The sequence below is a fragment of the Myripristis murdjan genome, chromosome 23, assembly GCF_902150065.1.
Source record: "Myripristis murdjan chromosome 23, fMyrMur1.1, whole genome shotgun sequence".
In the NCBI taxonomy this organism is placed as follows: domain Eukaryota; kingdom Metazoa; phylum Chordata; class Actinopteri; order Holocentriformes; family Holocentridae; genus Myripristis; species Myripristis murdjan.
Genome location: NC_044002.1, coordinates 19,285,980 through 19,298,760, shown reverse-complemented (window position 1 = coordinate 19,298,760; position 12,781 = coordinate 19,285,980). Strand labels below are relative to the sequence as shown.

At 42.5% G+C, this 12,781-nt stretch overlaps 1 protein-coding gene across 4 annotated transcripts in view; it reads right to left on the bottom strand.

The window, feature by feature from the left end:
- The window catches only part of LOC115354888 (pleckstrin homology domain-containing family A member 5-like), a 207,084-nt gene that overhangs the window by 19,374 nt on the left and 174,929 nt on the right, over nucleotides 1–12,781 (bottom strand). For 2 of the 4 annotated variants that reach the window (XM_030045399.1, XM_030045396.1), the window contains 7 exons: nucleotides 11,463–11,546; nucleotides 9,676–9,795; nucleotides 8,398–8,451; nucleotides 6,473–6,553; nucleotides 2,678–2,740; nucleotides 2,481–2,561; nucleotides 1,545–1,697 (listed from right to left, as the gene is read on the bottom strand). In XM_030045399.1, the coding sequence (XP_029901259.1) occupies nucleotides 1,545–1,697; nucleotides 2,481–2,561; nucleotides 2,678–2,740; nucleotides 6,473–6,553; nucleotides 8,398–8,451; nucleotides 9,676–9,795; nucleotides 11,463–11,546 (636 nt within the window). The remainder of the gene's footprint in view (nucleotides 1–1,544; nucleotides 1,698–2,480; nucleotides 2,562–2,677; nucleotides 2,741–6,472; nucleotides 6,554–8,397; nucleotides 8,452–9,675; nucleotides 9,796–11,462; nucleotides 11,547–12,781) is intronic. The other 2 variants (XM_030045397.1, XM_030045398.1) reach the window with 2 other exon arrangements.

Below are 12,781 nucleotides of genomic sequence, written 5' to 3'. Positions count from 1 at the left end.
AGTGAAATTAGTTAAACTTTAAAAGACTCTTTAAGACCATTTGAGATACCTATGTTTTTGTAAAGGGCTAACCTATCCATTTTGAGCTGCTCTTTGCGGTTTTCAGCAGTGCCCCCGAATGGCAGCTAGAGCTTTTTGTTCTACAGAGATCCTGTCAGGTAATTAATATCAGTAAACTGCACACACCTGTCTGGGCTTTGATGCTTCATACCAAAGGATAACAAAGGCAAGACAGAGGCAAAAGATCGAATATTGATGAGTCCAGCCCTCTGAATGGAGCACGTTGTGTTTTAATTATAAATTATATAAATCAAAATTGGTGAGAGATGATTTAAATGAAGACTCCACTGGCAAATGCATGAAATAAGCATGTAATCTGGCGGTTGAGTTTACACGGCTCTCATCAAGTTGCTAATAAATGATATGCTTATTTCACTTCTTGAAGCACTTTGAGCTGCAATTCTTGTATGAAAGGTGCTGTACAAATATAAAGTTTTATTATTATTATTCTTTGTCAGCTGAGATCAATTCAATTATTGCAACTTGAAGCGGCACTGAGCGATTTCTGACCACTAGAGGGCGTTGAGAGCTCAAACTCTGCTCGAGTCCTGCTAAACTAAAGGTGAAAAAAATGTTTTGGGGGACAGAAATGAGGGTTACATTTCACTCTTACGAGGCTCTTGCTGGATTACTTGGTTTATTTTAACTTCAGTTTGAATAAGTGGTGAAACTGCAGATGTTCAGCTGCAAGGTAAGCTGCTTTGAATTAACTTTTTTTTATTGTTGCTACAGTGCTGATTGCAGCAACAGAGGCACTCGTGTGATCCACCTGGAATTTGGATGTGTTCATCAATGTGCAGTTTCAGAGAAGCTCTGAATCAAGTTGAAGAAGTGAGGTGTGAGGTGAAGGGCAGAGGAGGAGCTTATTCAGAACAACAGAGAGATTTAGAAAGCTAAAACCAGGAAATAACAACAGGGTGGTTGTAAATTGCAGAGTAGAGGGTGATGACACTGCAAAGGGTCATTTTACCGTAAAAAAAAAAAAAAAATGCAACATAATATTACTTTTACAGATGCACCAGACAAAATCACTTAGATCTAGACTCAGCTGACCAAAAATATGGAATAAGCACATAATTCATCACTGAATCGGTCTGATGACAAGAATCAGGTACATTCAACTATCACATTACTTTCTTATTCCATGTCTTTTTTTAGCAGCTGAGTTTGAATGACTTCACTTAAATCAACTCTTACTGTGCAATATTGCACGGTGCATCTTTAAATCAGAGAGGGGAGATTTTCCACCAGTTTGGGCAAACAGGCCAAATCTACTGCATCTTAATTAAGAGAGATCGGACGCCCTTCGTTGCTGCAGCCCTTTTGGTGATTTAAGCTGATAAGATGGGTGTATTTCTCCACAAAGCGCTGCAGAAAACAGTTTTAATGAATAAAGTCTCGCAAGGCTGATGCAAGTCTGTATACTGGTCTTTTAGTAGTGTGTATGTGTGTGTGTGTGTGTGTGTGTGTCAGGGTGCACTCACAGTGTTGACTCTAGACAGCTCTCGGCAGGTACTGAGCAGGCCGTTCTGCAGCACGTCTCTCTGCTGGATGAGGCTCTGCACCGCTGCAGGGTTGGAGCTGCCCTGTTCGCTCAGCTCCTGGCTGGCAGACAGCAAGGCCGTCTCCAGAGTGTGCTGGGGGAGACACACACACACACACACACACACACAAATTCATGTATATAGGCGAATTATGTCAAAACAAACCCATGTACACAAGAGGTGCACATGCATACACACGATTCTGCACAAAGAAACGAGTATGCATGCAAAATTCACACACACACACACACACACACACACACACACACACACACACACACACAACAGCTGAAACAGTTTATCAGTCAAATAGTTCCAAATAGTTAACTAGCTAACTAATTTTGGTAACCGATTTACCCTTTTAGTCATTTATCAAGCAACCATATCAAACATTTGCAGATTCTAGCTTCACTAAGATCTGTAAAATTCTAAGATTTGCTTTCTTTTCTTTGTTCTTATCATTACAAATTTAATATTTTAGGTTTTTTGGCTGCTGGTCAGACTAAGGACATCACTTTGGACTTTAAACTTGCTCCTAATTTTTAATGCTTGATTGACCAAATTGACAGATCAGTCAACAATGAAAATATCCATTAGTTGCAGCCCTCACACACACACACACACACACACACACACACACACCACTACCTGCCTAACCCTAACCCTAACCCTAACCTTAACCTAACCCTAAAGTTATCTTAGCTTTAAATCAAGTCTTCACCCTAAAATTAATGGTGCTCCTTTATGGGGACTTGCTTTTTGTCCCCATAAAGGAGGCGAGTCCCCACAACGTGACTGTGTAAACAGATTTATGTCCCCACAACATTAGCAATACCAGGTACACACACACACACACACACACACTCACAGGTGTACCTTCTCTCTGTGTAGCTGCTGTAGTTTGTCTTCCTGCATCCTCACCGCCTTGTCCTGCTCACACAGCCTGCTCAGCTTGGTCTGAATCGCACAAACACACACAGCGACTCAATTTATTTGGACCCTTTGATTGTGAATTTGACATGCAGAGGGGGACGTTTCATTAAGGGTGATGCTGAAGGACGTGCTCGTCTTACGTCAATGTCGACTTCCTCTGTGCGCGGGGCGAAGGAGCCGTCTCTGTAGTCGTCCGGGCTGATCTGAAACGAGGCGGCACGGTCAGAGACGGACAGCAGGGGGCAACAACAACACATCTGTTAGGATGAGCAGAGAGCAAGGGGCTCTGGCCAGGATGGATATGAAGAGTTGTGCTCCAAAATGCTATTTTTAGAGGGGAAAAAAAGCCACCTGACGCTCATCATTCCATATCTCTGAAACAGAGATCTTTTGTGTGGGGTGTGAATGCCCTACTGGCTTTTAAAAATACCAAATTTATTTCACCTTTGCAATATCAAATCCTATTTTTAAGAGAATCTGGCATTGTTTCAAATAGGTTAGCGGAGAACTCACTTTGGAAAGCAACTCTTCATACAGTTCCCACTGTTCACTCCAGAGCAAGAGAGGGGAGGGGATGAGGGGATGAGCTCTCCATGCATTTCCTCTAATCCTGTTTTATTCCCCTTAACACTATCCACCCAGGTGTTACCGAGGTTATCCTGTCTGAATTTTCCAGCGCTAAGAAGGGTAAAGTGAGGTGCAGCTAAGGACTGCCAATGCGTTCGGGATGAGGGGAGAACAAGCAACACCGGGCCGGTGCAAAGCCCTTCAAAAATAAATATGTTTTTGTCCGTGCCGTCCACTTTCACCTCACCCCTGGATTCTTGCAGCTGCTAATGGAAAGACAAATCCCTCTTCATTTCGTTTGTGTGTATACTGCGTGTGTGTATGTGTGTGTCCACTACTTGTGTGATTCTAGGTTTCACTTTAAGAGGCACGTTAAATGGATGGATAACCAACAATGATGAAAAGAAAAAAAAAAAAGGTTAGTGCAGGTTATCCATCTAGGTAGTTTCTATGTGATTTTAGTGAGGTTTCCTGTCTCCTTCCACCCCAATACAATGAGGCTGGATGGGTATTGCTTTGTTAAACTCAAAGCGTCAAAAATTTACATGTGAAAAGGTCAACAGCAAAAGGTGCTGCTCAAGGTAATGACATGAGTACCTGGCAAACTCTAGGAAACAGGAAACAGGCGGGCTTGGAAACCTCGCCAAATCACCATCCGAACCAGAAACTACCTGGATGCATACACTGCACTGGAGGTAAATAGAAAAATATCTTTTTTTTTTGGGAATTTGGATGAGCTGTTTCTGTAACCCGATTACAGTCATCTCTTCCCTGCTTATTCCCCTCTTAACTCTCCTGCCTCTCCATGTTTTTCCTCTCTCTCTCTCTCTCGCTCGGCCCTGGGCCAACCTCATGACGGTCTGCTGCTCCTCTCTGGCAGGCCTCGAGATAAACCTCCATGACACCCAGGCTAAAACTGGAACCTTAAGCGCGCGCGCGCACACACACACGCACACACAAACACACACGGTTCATAACTCCTTCACTACACTGGGGCGACTGGCTCTCCCTTCTGATGTCTTCACTTAAAAAAAAAAAAAAGAGCTGGCTGGTGACCTTGGCTGGAGGTGAAAGATGAGGGCAGAGAGAGGGATTTTTTTCTTTTTTTTTTTTTTTTTAGTGGTCTGGAGTAAAGTGATAAAACCCTCTGACATTTCCCCCAACTGAAGCTTTACAGTGAACATTATTATTATGCTCTGTTCCAGGAAGTACAGCTGAGAGACGACGGCACCCGCCCACCCAGAGCGATTCTCGGGACTTGAATTGAATTTATAACCGACCTTGTAATTTCATGAGACACATGTTAGAAATGGGTAACACTGTATTCTCAAGCCATCAGGAGGTTGTCTAGGTTTTCTAGTTTGCACCAATAAATGCATTCAACGTCCTCTTAGATGCCCTATTATGAGAATTCAACTTTTCCTTTATTTATGTATAGGTGCTATAAATAAATTTAAAACTAAACTGTGATTCTATATGATTACAGTTATTGCATTTTCAAAAATCCACCCTTTTTTTTACAGAATAGCTGCAAGACACAACTGGACTCGGTCATGACTGGTCACTGTGCTTCAAGAGCAAGTGCTTTTAGCCAATCAGGGTCCAGTATTGTGACTGTGAGGGCTTATGCTGCGTTTATTTCAACTCGGAGCTCAAAATTTCAAACTTGTAAATTTCCAAGCTGCGACAACACTGCGTTAACGTTTTCAACTTGGAAATGGATGCTTACATGAATTAAAAAAATAAAATAAAAGTGTATGCAGAAGTATTTGCTAACGTAACACATGAATGCTATTAAATGGATTCAATTTTTACCCAAAACAACAAAATGCAATTTATTTTCCACCATTTCTGCATGTTCAGCAACACTTGAGCTCTGAAATAAGACCCGATTTTCTAACTTAAAATTCAAAGTTGGATGATTGTTCAATTTCATTGTTTTTTTCACAAGTTGGAGCTCATTTTTTAACAAGATCCGAGTTGTAATGAACAAAGCATTACTCTTCAAAATCATTCAGTATATACTTTTGACTAAACGGCCTTTGGACAGTTACTTGGAAACATCATGAAGTGCCTTACTGTCACCCAGAACAACAGCACAGTGCATCTCAAAAACAGAAACAGAAATGCTGTAAAATCGATATATATGGGACCATTAAGACAAAAACAACCAAATGGGGGAAAAAGCAAGAACTGGTTTGGCATTTCCAAAGTGACACCTGACAATGAACAGTGCCATTATGACAACTGACAATGAGGGGGTCGGGGATCCATGGCTATGTAGCGTTACACCATAAGCCATGCTTCCCTTCAGGTCACTTCGAACAGAATCAAACAGAAAGCGATGAAATGAGATGTGCTGGAACCAAAACAGGTTAATACACAGCTCAAATAATGCCGTGATGACGTTGAGGTAGGGCTGCCGAGAAACAACGGGCTGACGGACGGACTGACTGCATCCAAAGTGGCAAAACAAGAGGTTGATGGTGAGGGGGGAACGTGTGGATACACAGCCACTGGGCTACCAGGACAAAGGCTTGGCTCCAGTCAGCTCCTCTTCAGTCAGTGCAGCACTGAAGCGTTATGAAATATTACCTTTTTTTTTGTTGTTGTTTAAATTTTGTCAGTTCAAGAGTCAATATTCTTGAGATGGAACTTATGAAATTCATCCCGAAAATGTGATTTGTCTGATTGCAAATTCAATTTAAAACATTGTTGCTGTCAAGTGAAAACCCTCCAAATCCACATGGGGTGATTTTAGTGTTTGAACTTAAAGCTGCAGTACGGAACATACCACTTCTGGTTTGTCTCCCTCTTGTGGCAGAAAATGAAATAATGCACAATGCAAAATATACCTCAGGCTTGATTTCAATCCTCAAGTGCAAAGAATAAAGTTATAAAAAAAACTCTGAGAAAATCAGGAATCAGAATCATCAGGCATGGTAATTAGCCATGTTGTAATTTACAATTCCAGTGGAAAATTGTTAATTGTGGTTGATGTAAAACTCACCACTGAGAGTCAGCTGCATCAGCGCGGGAATACTGCCACAGACAAGAGCTTTCCAGTGTTTCCAGTGATACAGGAGTTTTATCTATGGCTAAAAAGCTTAGTCACTGTGTGAACTCATTTGCTTTTAGATTAAACATTATGCAGTGGTTCCGTACTGTAGCTTTAAACTGAAAGATGATCCAGTGCGTGTGCAACCAAAAACCACTGGGAAAAAAAATGCATAGGCATCAAGACGTTTTCACTTGCTGACAGCGATGTGACAAAAGACTAACGTTTTTTTTACAAAAAGCTGTGTATTCCACTTCCTGAGTGGACCGTGACGAAGCTGAATCGAGCCAGAACCTGCCCAGGACCTTACTTGCTGGTAGAGTTGCGGCCTTGGCGCCGAGTTCTCGATCATAGTGTGAATCATGAAGATTAGAGGCTCATTCTCCTTCGTCTAGCGTAGCGCCAAGGAGAAAGAGGATACAGCGGTATAATAACACAGCAGTATGGTTTTTTTTTGTTTGTTTTTTTGAAGGCTCAACCACTGTTTGATGTCTGATACCCTGTAGCTGGAATGAAAGCTGCCCTCTTCTCTCTCTTAAGAGGAGAGGAAGATTAGAATCCACTGTGAAATCTGACTGTGAGACACACCAAACTTTCAGACTATGATGTACGACCTTTTCTGCAACAATTTGAGCATATGATCCACCAAGAAGCCTCTCTTTTTCAGCTTTTCTAACATTTAAAACGAACCATGGTGGCTGGTAGCAAATAGTGCATTTGGAAATTTGATCTTTCACTGACATGAGGTTTGAGTATATTTCAAAGCTACAAAAAAAAGTTGCAAAGGATATTATTTTCTTATCTTTTTTTTGCATGTAAACCCAAAACTGATTGAGCATGAAAGCCTTGATGGGGCATTTCAAGAGCTTTTCTTGCAATAATAATGACAATTCAGCAATCAAACCAATTTGTATCTTGTCGATAAGGATCCGAACTGCAAGCCACTCCTTCCCTCTCCCCCCACACAGTAACTCCAAGGACAGCCTCCCCCCCTGAAGCATATGACCTTTTCAGAGCCAAACAGTCATATTCAATTATGCAGGAACCATGGGAAGGCGAGTTCTAACCTGGAGGCCAAAAATAAACAGTACATTTAGATGCCTGCCATGATCAGGGTATGCTTGTGCGAACCGCAGACAGGTTAGGTTTTACCTCAGCAGCCGGGGCGTGTTGCCGTGCGGTCTTAATGAGATTCCAGTTGGAAGACGCACGTTATCAGTTACATTAGCGCCAATCCAAGTTGAGGCAGACAATCAATGGCTGCTGATGATGAAAAGCCGCAATTGCATCACTTGCTCGAATGAATTTAACTCCGGTGAAACTTTTAGTATCTTGTGTCTGCACTCAAAACAACTAGAAAAGCCGTTGAGGCCACAGGCTCTCAGCCAGGTGGAGTGGGATTCTGCTCGAGAGCAAGTCAATGTGAAAAACATGCATTATGTAACAGTACTTTATCCAAACTCATTTTTATCATCTTTCTTTCCCATAATCAAACTTATGCCTCCATGTAAATGCAATTTTGACATTTGCATTTTTTTGTGCTGCTGTGTCTGTCTTGATTGCTGACATTTTCAGGCAATCAGAAAAGTTGAGTGTCGCTGCGCCATGATAAACATAAATAACTGATGTTTAATAATGCAGCTCCCAGCAGAATGTGTGCATATCTATTGTGATGATTTGCCAATATATAACAGCACCACTACACTATCTATCTATCTATTGAATTCACACTGATTAGTTCTTCTTCGTAGTAGAAGGTGTGTAAATCGGTGAATCTGGCAGATGTAATGTTTAGCTGGAGTCTAAAGCGGCTTGTTTTTGGGTCCCGAAGGCACCAGGTTGTGCAACCTTTAACTAAACCCAGTTTGGATTTCACTTGCAGTAAAACAGTGATCTGTTGATAGTTAAGTATGGATGATGTTCAGACTAGAGCGATCTGAGCAAGGAGACGAGGTGTAAAATAACCAGCAGTGGTGAAAAAGCAAGAGCACAAGAGTTAGAAGAGAAAAAGAGATACAAATAGAAGTAGATCGAAGCAGACGTAGCTGTATGTCTGTGTCTGTGGCTTGTATTTGTTGTCTAAAAAAAACAACATGAGCAAAGGTTTACTCCTAAGAAGGGGGAAAAACTGAGGTGTCAAGTTTCGGTGCTTCACAATTTTTCCCCCAAGCTCATTTAATATTTTGGTTTTGGGTGCAGAGAGACACAGAGGGGAGCAGAGTCAGAAGTCCTCACCTGGCTGTCCAGGTAAATAAGGTTCCTCTGGAGGTGATGGGAAAGAACTTCGGTCTACAGTAGCCGCAGAAGAAGGAGAGAAGAAGTCAGAGAGGTGAAGCAGCGTTGGGTAAAGATGGACAGCAGCAGAGGGCAGAGATGGAGGAGAGAGGGGTTGAAGGACAAAGGCAAGCCGAGACAGGAAGAGGCACATTTCAACAGGAAAGAAGAGTAAATAAGAGAGTCAGAGCGTTTGCTGCGAGGACAGAAGATAATTTGAGAAAGCCTGCAACATTAATTATGTATAACTGTATATTGCAATTTTAGTTTTCATTTCTATTCATGGTAGACTTTGCGTTTATAGTTCTAGCAATAAAATTTCATTCAATTTCTCTATATTTAGATGTGTGATATACTACAAACAATGGTGTTTTAATATATAAAAAGTGTATTTCTAAAATTGTCAAGACTAGTGGTTATGATTGACAATCATGATTACAAGAGCAAAATAATCAGGATTATCATGTTTTGTTTTTTTTTTATGATCATGCAGCCCTATTGAGAAGATGCACAAACCATAGACAGTTAATGAATGTGTTGCTTGAGCAGGGTTATTGTGTCTCCACTGAATCGTTTCATTCATAACCCAAAGTGCATTAATCCTCAAGTCTAGAGCAAATCACACAACTTACCGAACCTCAACTTAAAACACATGCTGCACTGGGAATTTGCATAGCAGTCTTGCGTATGGAAATACCAGACATATTGCACATGTGCATGCATTATAAAATACTTTTTCCCAAAGGGCTTCCACAATATTGTTGGACTAACCAGTGGACTATTGCAGAGCGGATCGAAAACAAAAAAAAACAACAACAATGCACACATCAAGGGGTTCAAACCAGCGCTCAAAAGTCAAGATGCAGAACACCGAAGCACAGAAGCGGAAACAGACAACGGATGTTATGTTGCTCAATACATCTGCTGGGATGCATGCTCTCCTGACCCACAACCGCACAGCAACCTCAGACAGGAGGAGGGCAACCATGCACCAAGCACCTATACACACACACACACACACACACACAGACCAAAGCCCACTCACACCTCAACAACACCTCAATCCCCAGCACCCGGAGTTATGCACACACACCCACAACAACCTACATATACAGCAACACAAGGAAACTCCCCCGCACACTCACACAACACACGCACACTTTATGGGATGCTGACCTCATAACCGGGAAAGCATTAACGCGTGCATGCACAACACACTCGCATACACACAGTGCTGACCTTGGCGTTGGGCCCCTCCATGCCCAGGGTCATTAGCTGAGCTACTGTGTGCTCCCGCAGGCTGTTGAGCTCCGCCTGCTGCCGACGGAGTTTGATCAGCAGCAGGGTCAGCTCCTCCGGCTGCACAGAGCAACACACAGAGGAGAGAAGAAGAGCTGCCTCACTTCTCGACATCAAAACAAAAAAACAAAAAAAAAAACAACAACCATCGACTGACTGGAATAAAACGGGAGTAAAACATGACGCAGCGAGTTCGTGAGGATGGGAGCTGCCAGATGGTTCCGGTTATGGCTGGCTGGATGGGTTGGTGCACATTAGCATGCACACAATCAGGTCTCACACATACGACCGGGCAATATAATAACAGCAAATATCACTATATCTTTGACGAATACCTCGGCATGTATGGGGTTCATTTTGTGCCCAAATTATGCCGTTACAGATGGTACCATGCTGTTTGCAGATGGTGCTCTCAGTGTATCTTGGTTTATATATTGGTAATGTTGCTATATCTTGGTACACTGCATTGGCCTATTCAGTCACTTTCACTTGTCTGCTGCTACTGCTTCCTGTGTTTGTCTATTGTCATCTTGTGTGGACGGTTTTTTACAGTTACTACCCATTAAAGTGCACGGTGCATCCATTGTGCCCATGGGCCTGGTTTTGTGTACTGCTGATGTTTGTCTGTTGGACTGCTCCTGTTTTCTGGTTCGCTTACGGTAGGCTAGAAAACTCCAAGAATGCAGCGTGTAGTCAAAGCCATCTGGCTGAAAAGTGGTTATTACAGTAGACAGAGAAACACAAACACAACAGCAGACACAGGCAAGAGGAAGCGACAGCGTAGAAACACAGATACCGTAACAACGGCATGCAACAGCACAATGCCATATAATATCACAGGCAACAGCATAATTTTGGCACAAGTGAAATAATAATAAATCCAGAAAATGACATAACTTCATTGTAACATGACCTTCAAAACCAGGAAAATACAAAACTCATGCCATATCATAGTCTAATTTCAAAAAACCCAAACAGTATCTTTCTATCTTTCTAGTCTCGTATTGTGATATCAATATAGTATTGATATATTGCCCGGCCCTAGTCACACACACACAAGCATACACCCACACATGTTCAGCTGGAGCATGGTGCATGAACACACACACACACACACACGCGCGCACACACACGGCGATATCCCGTGACGGCAGTGCTGTTTGTTTGGCCCGGCAGCGTACAGTATCGATAATAGCAGCTGCACGCCCCAATGGGGGAACGCAGCCACTGTAACAAAACAGTGAACTGCAAAAGCTTTGTGGAAAATAATTTGACAAATTTTTCTCATCAAGCTGCCGAGGCGCTCCGCTGCCGTCAAACAATCACAATATTATTCACAGCTTGCTTCAGAGAGGAATATCAGTCCTCGCTCTGATTGTCGTCGGCGCGGGCGAGGACAATTTCATTTGCGCTGCAGCATTGTGTATGCGTACATCATTAAGACACAATGCCATTGTCAATAATTACACTGGCCCCGCTGAGAGAAGTGGAGAAACAGCAATAAGGGGCTGCTGAGAGTAAAAAAAGAACACATCATTGAGATAGACATGTGAAGTGAGTGTCTGCGAGTGTCTGTCTTTGCGTTGCGTAAGCAGGAGAGAGCAGAAACTGTCTTTCATTTATTCCGATGCTCTCTGTTTACCAGTGATGTGAATTAAAAGCAGGACAACATCTGTTAGTGGTGAGTGTATCTGAGGGGCGATGAGGAGAGGAATGGGGCCACTGACCGTCTTGCCTTGCAGCGACTGCGGGGTGATGGTCTGAGGAGGCACGCCAGCCGCGATGGACCTGCGGTCAGGTGGGTAGCCGTACTGTGGGAGGAAGATGGCATTGACCCAAGTTTCAGTTTCTCTCAACTCAATTCAGTTCAATTAGATTCAGTTACATTCAGTTAGATTCAATAGGGTTGAGTTCAGTTACTGTAACAGAAGTGTAAGAGGAATTCACCATCACTGCACTTTTAAAATCAAATTTTTGCGATAATAAACATCTAACAATCCCTTAATGCAATGCTCCTCCTTCTTGTTTCTATCTGCCAACATTTGCTGTCTTTGGCTGCAAATACAGAACAATAATGCAATTCAATTCAATTCAATACAATAAGGCTGGATTCAATTAAATTAGCTTCAGTCACTAGACTGACTGAGGGGGGATTTATCATCTCGACGCTGAAAGGGGAACATTATTATTCTCCAAAAGAAGCAAAAGTAAACATTTAAGCAGAGCTATTTCCTAATCCAAGGCTCTTCTCTGATCTTTCAATCTGCCAAAATCATATTTCTGTTGTTGCAAACGCCGACCGCAAATTCAATTCAGCTCCGTTTGCACTCACTTGCAATGACAACCGACAAAGCGTCCTCTTTGCTTTCATAGATTGAAAATTATTGCAATTCAGTTTCAAATAAATTAATTATTTCCTGCTGCAAGGCTCTAACTAGTGCTTTTTATCTGTCACTTTCTTCACCCTTCGGCTTGGAATACAGAGCAGGATGAGCATTACCTACTCTTTGAACATGTGTCTTAGACATTTAGTGAGTCTCAGACAGACCACAGACTCTGTGCGGCTTCATTAGAGGTTGTCACCTCGGCTCACAGGCTGGTGACAGGGATTGGACCTGGGTTTTAGACTTGTGACAGGGGATTGGTCTCATCCATTTAATTGCGAATCATACACTGACTGCAATTTCAACTCATTGCATCCCCTCTCCTCTCCCTCCCTTCCTCCCTCCCGCTCTCTCTCTGAAGATTGTTGTGGGAAAATCAGAGGGACCATCTGTGGACTCTTCAGATCCAGGACCATTTCCATATCTGAGATCGACCCTTTTAGTTTAGGATGCCAGGAGCTTTAGTATGTTTTTAACGAGGGAGAGGAAGAGAGAAAGATCTTGAGAGCCAAAAGAAACGGCAGCTCAGCTGAGGGGAGGCTGGACTTGCGTCAATATGTGTTGAAAAGACAAACAAGAAATGCAGTTTAGTAAAACATCTGAATCTTTAGACACGGAGACACATTGTAATTTTCAGCCATTTCGTGTCTGCTTTAAAACAC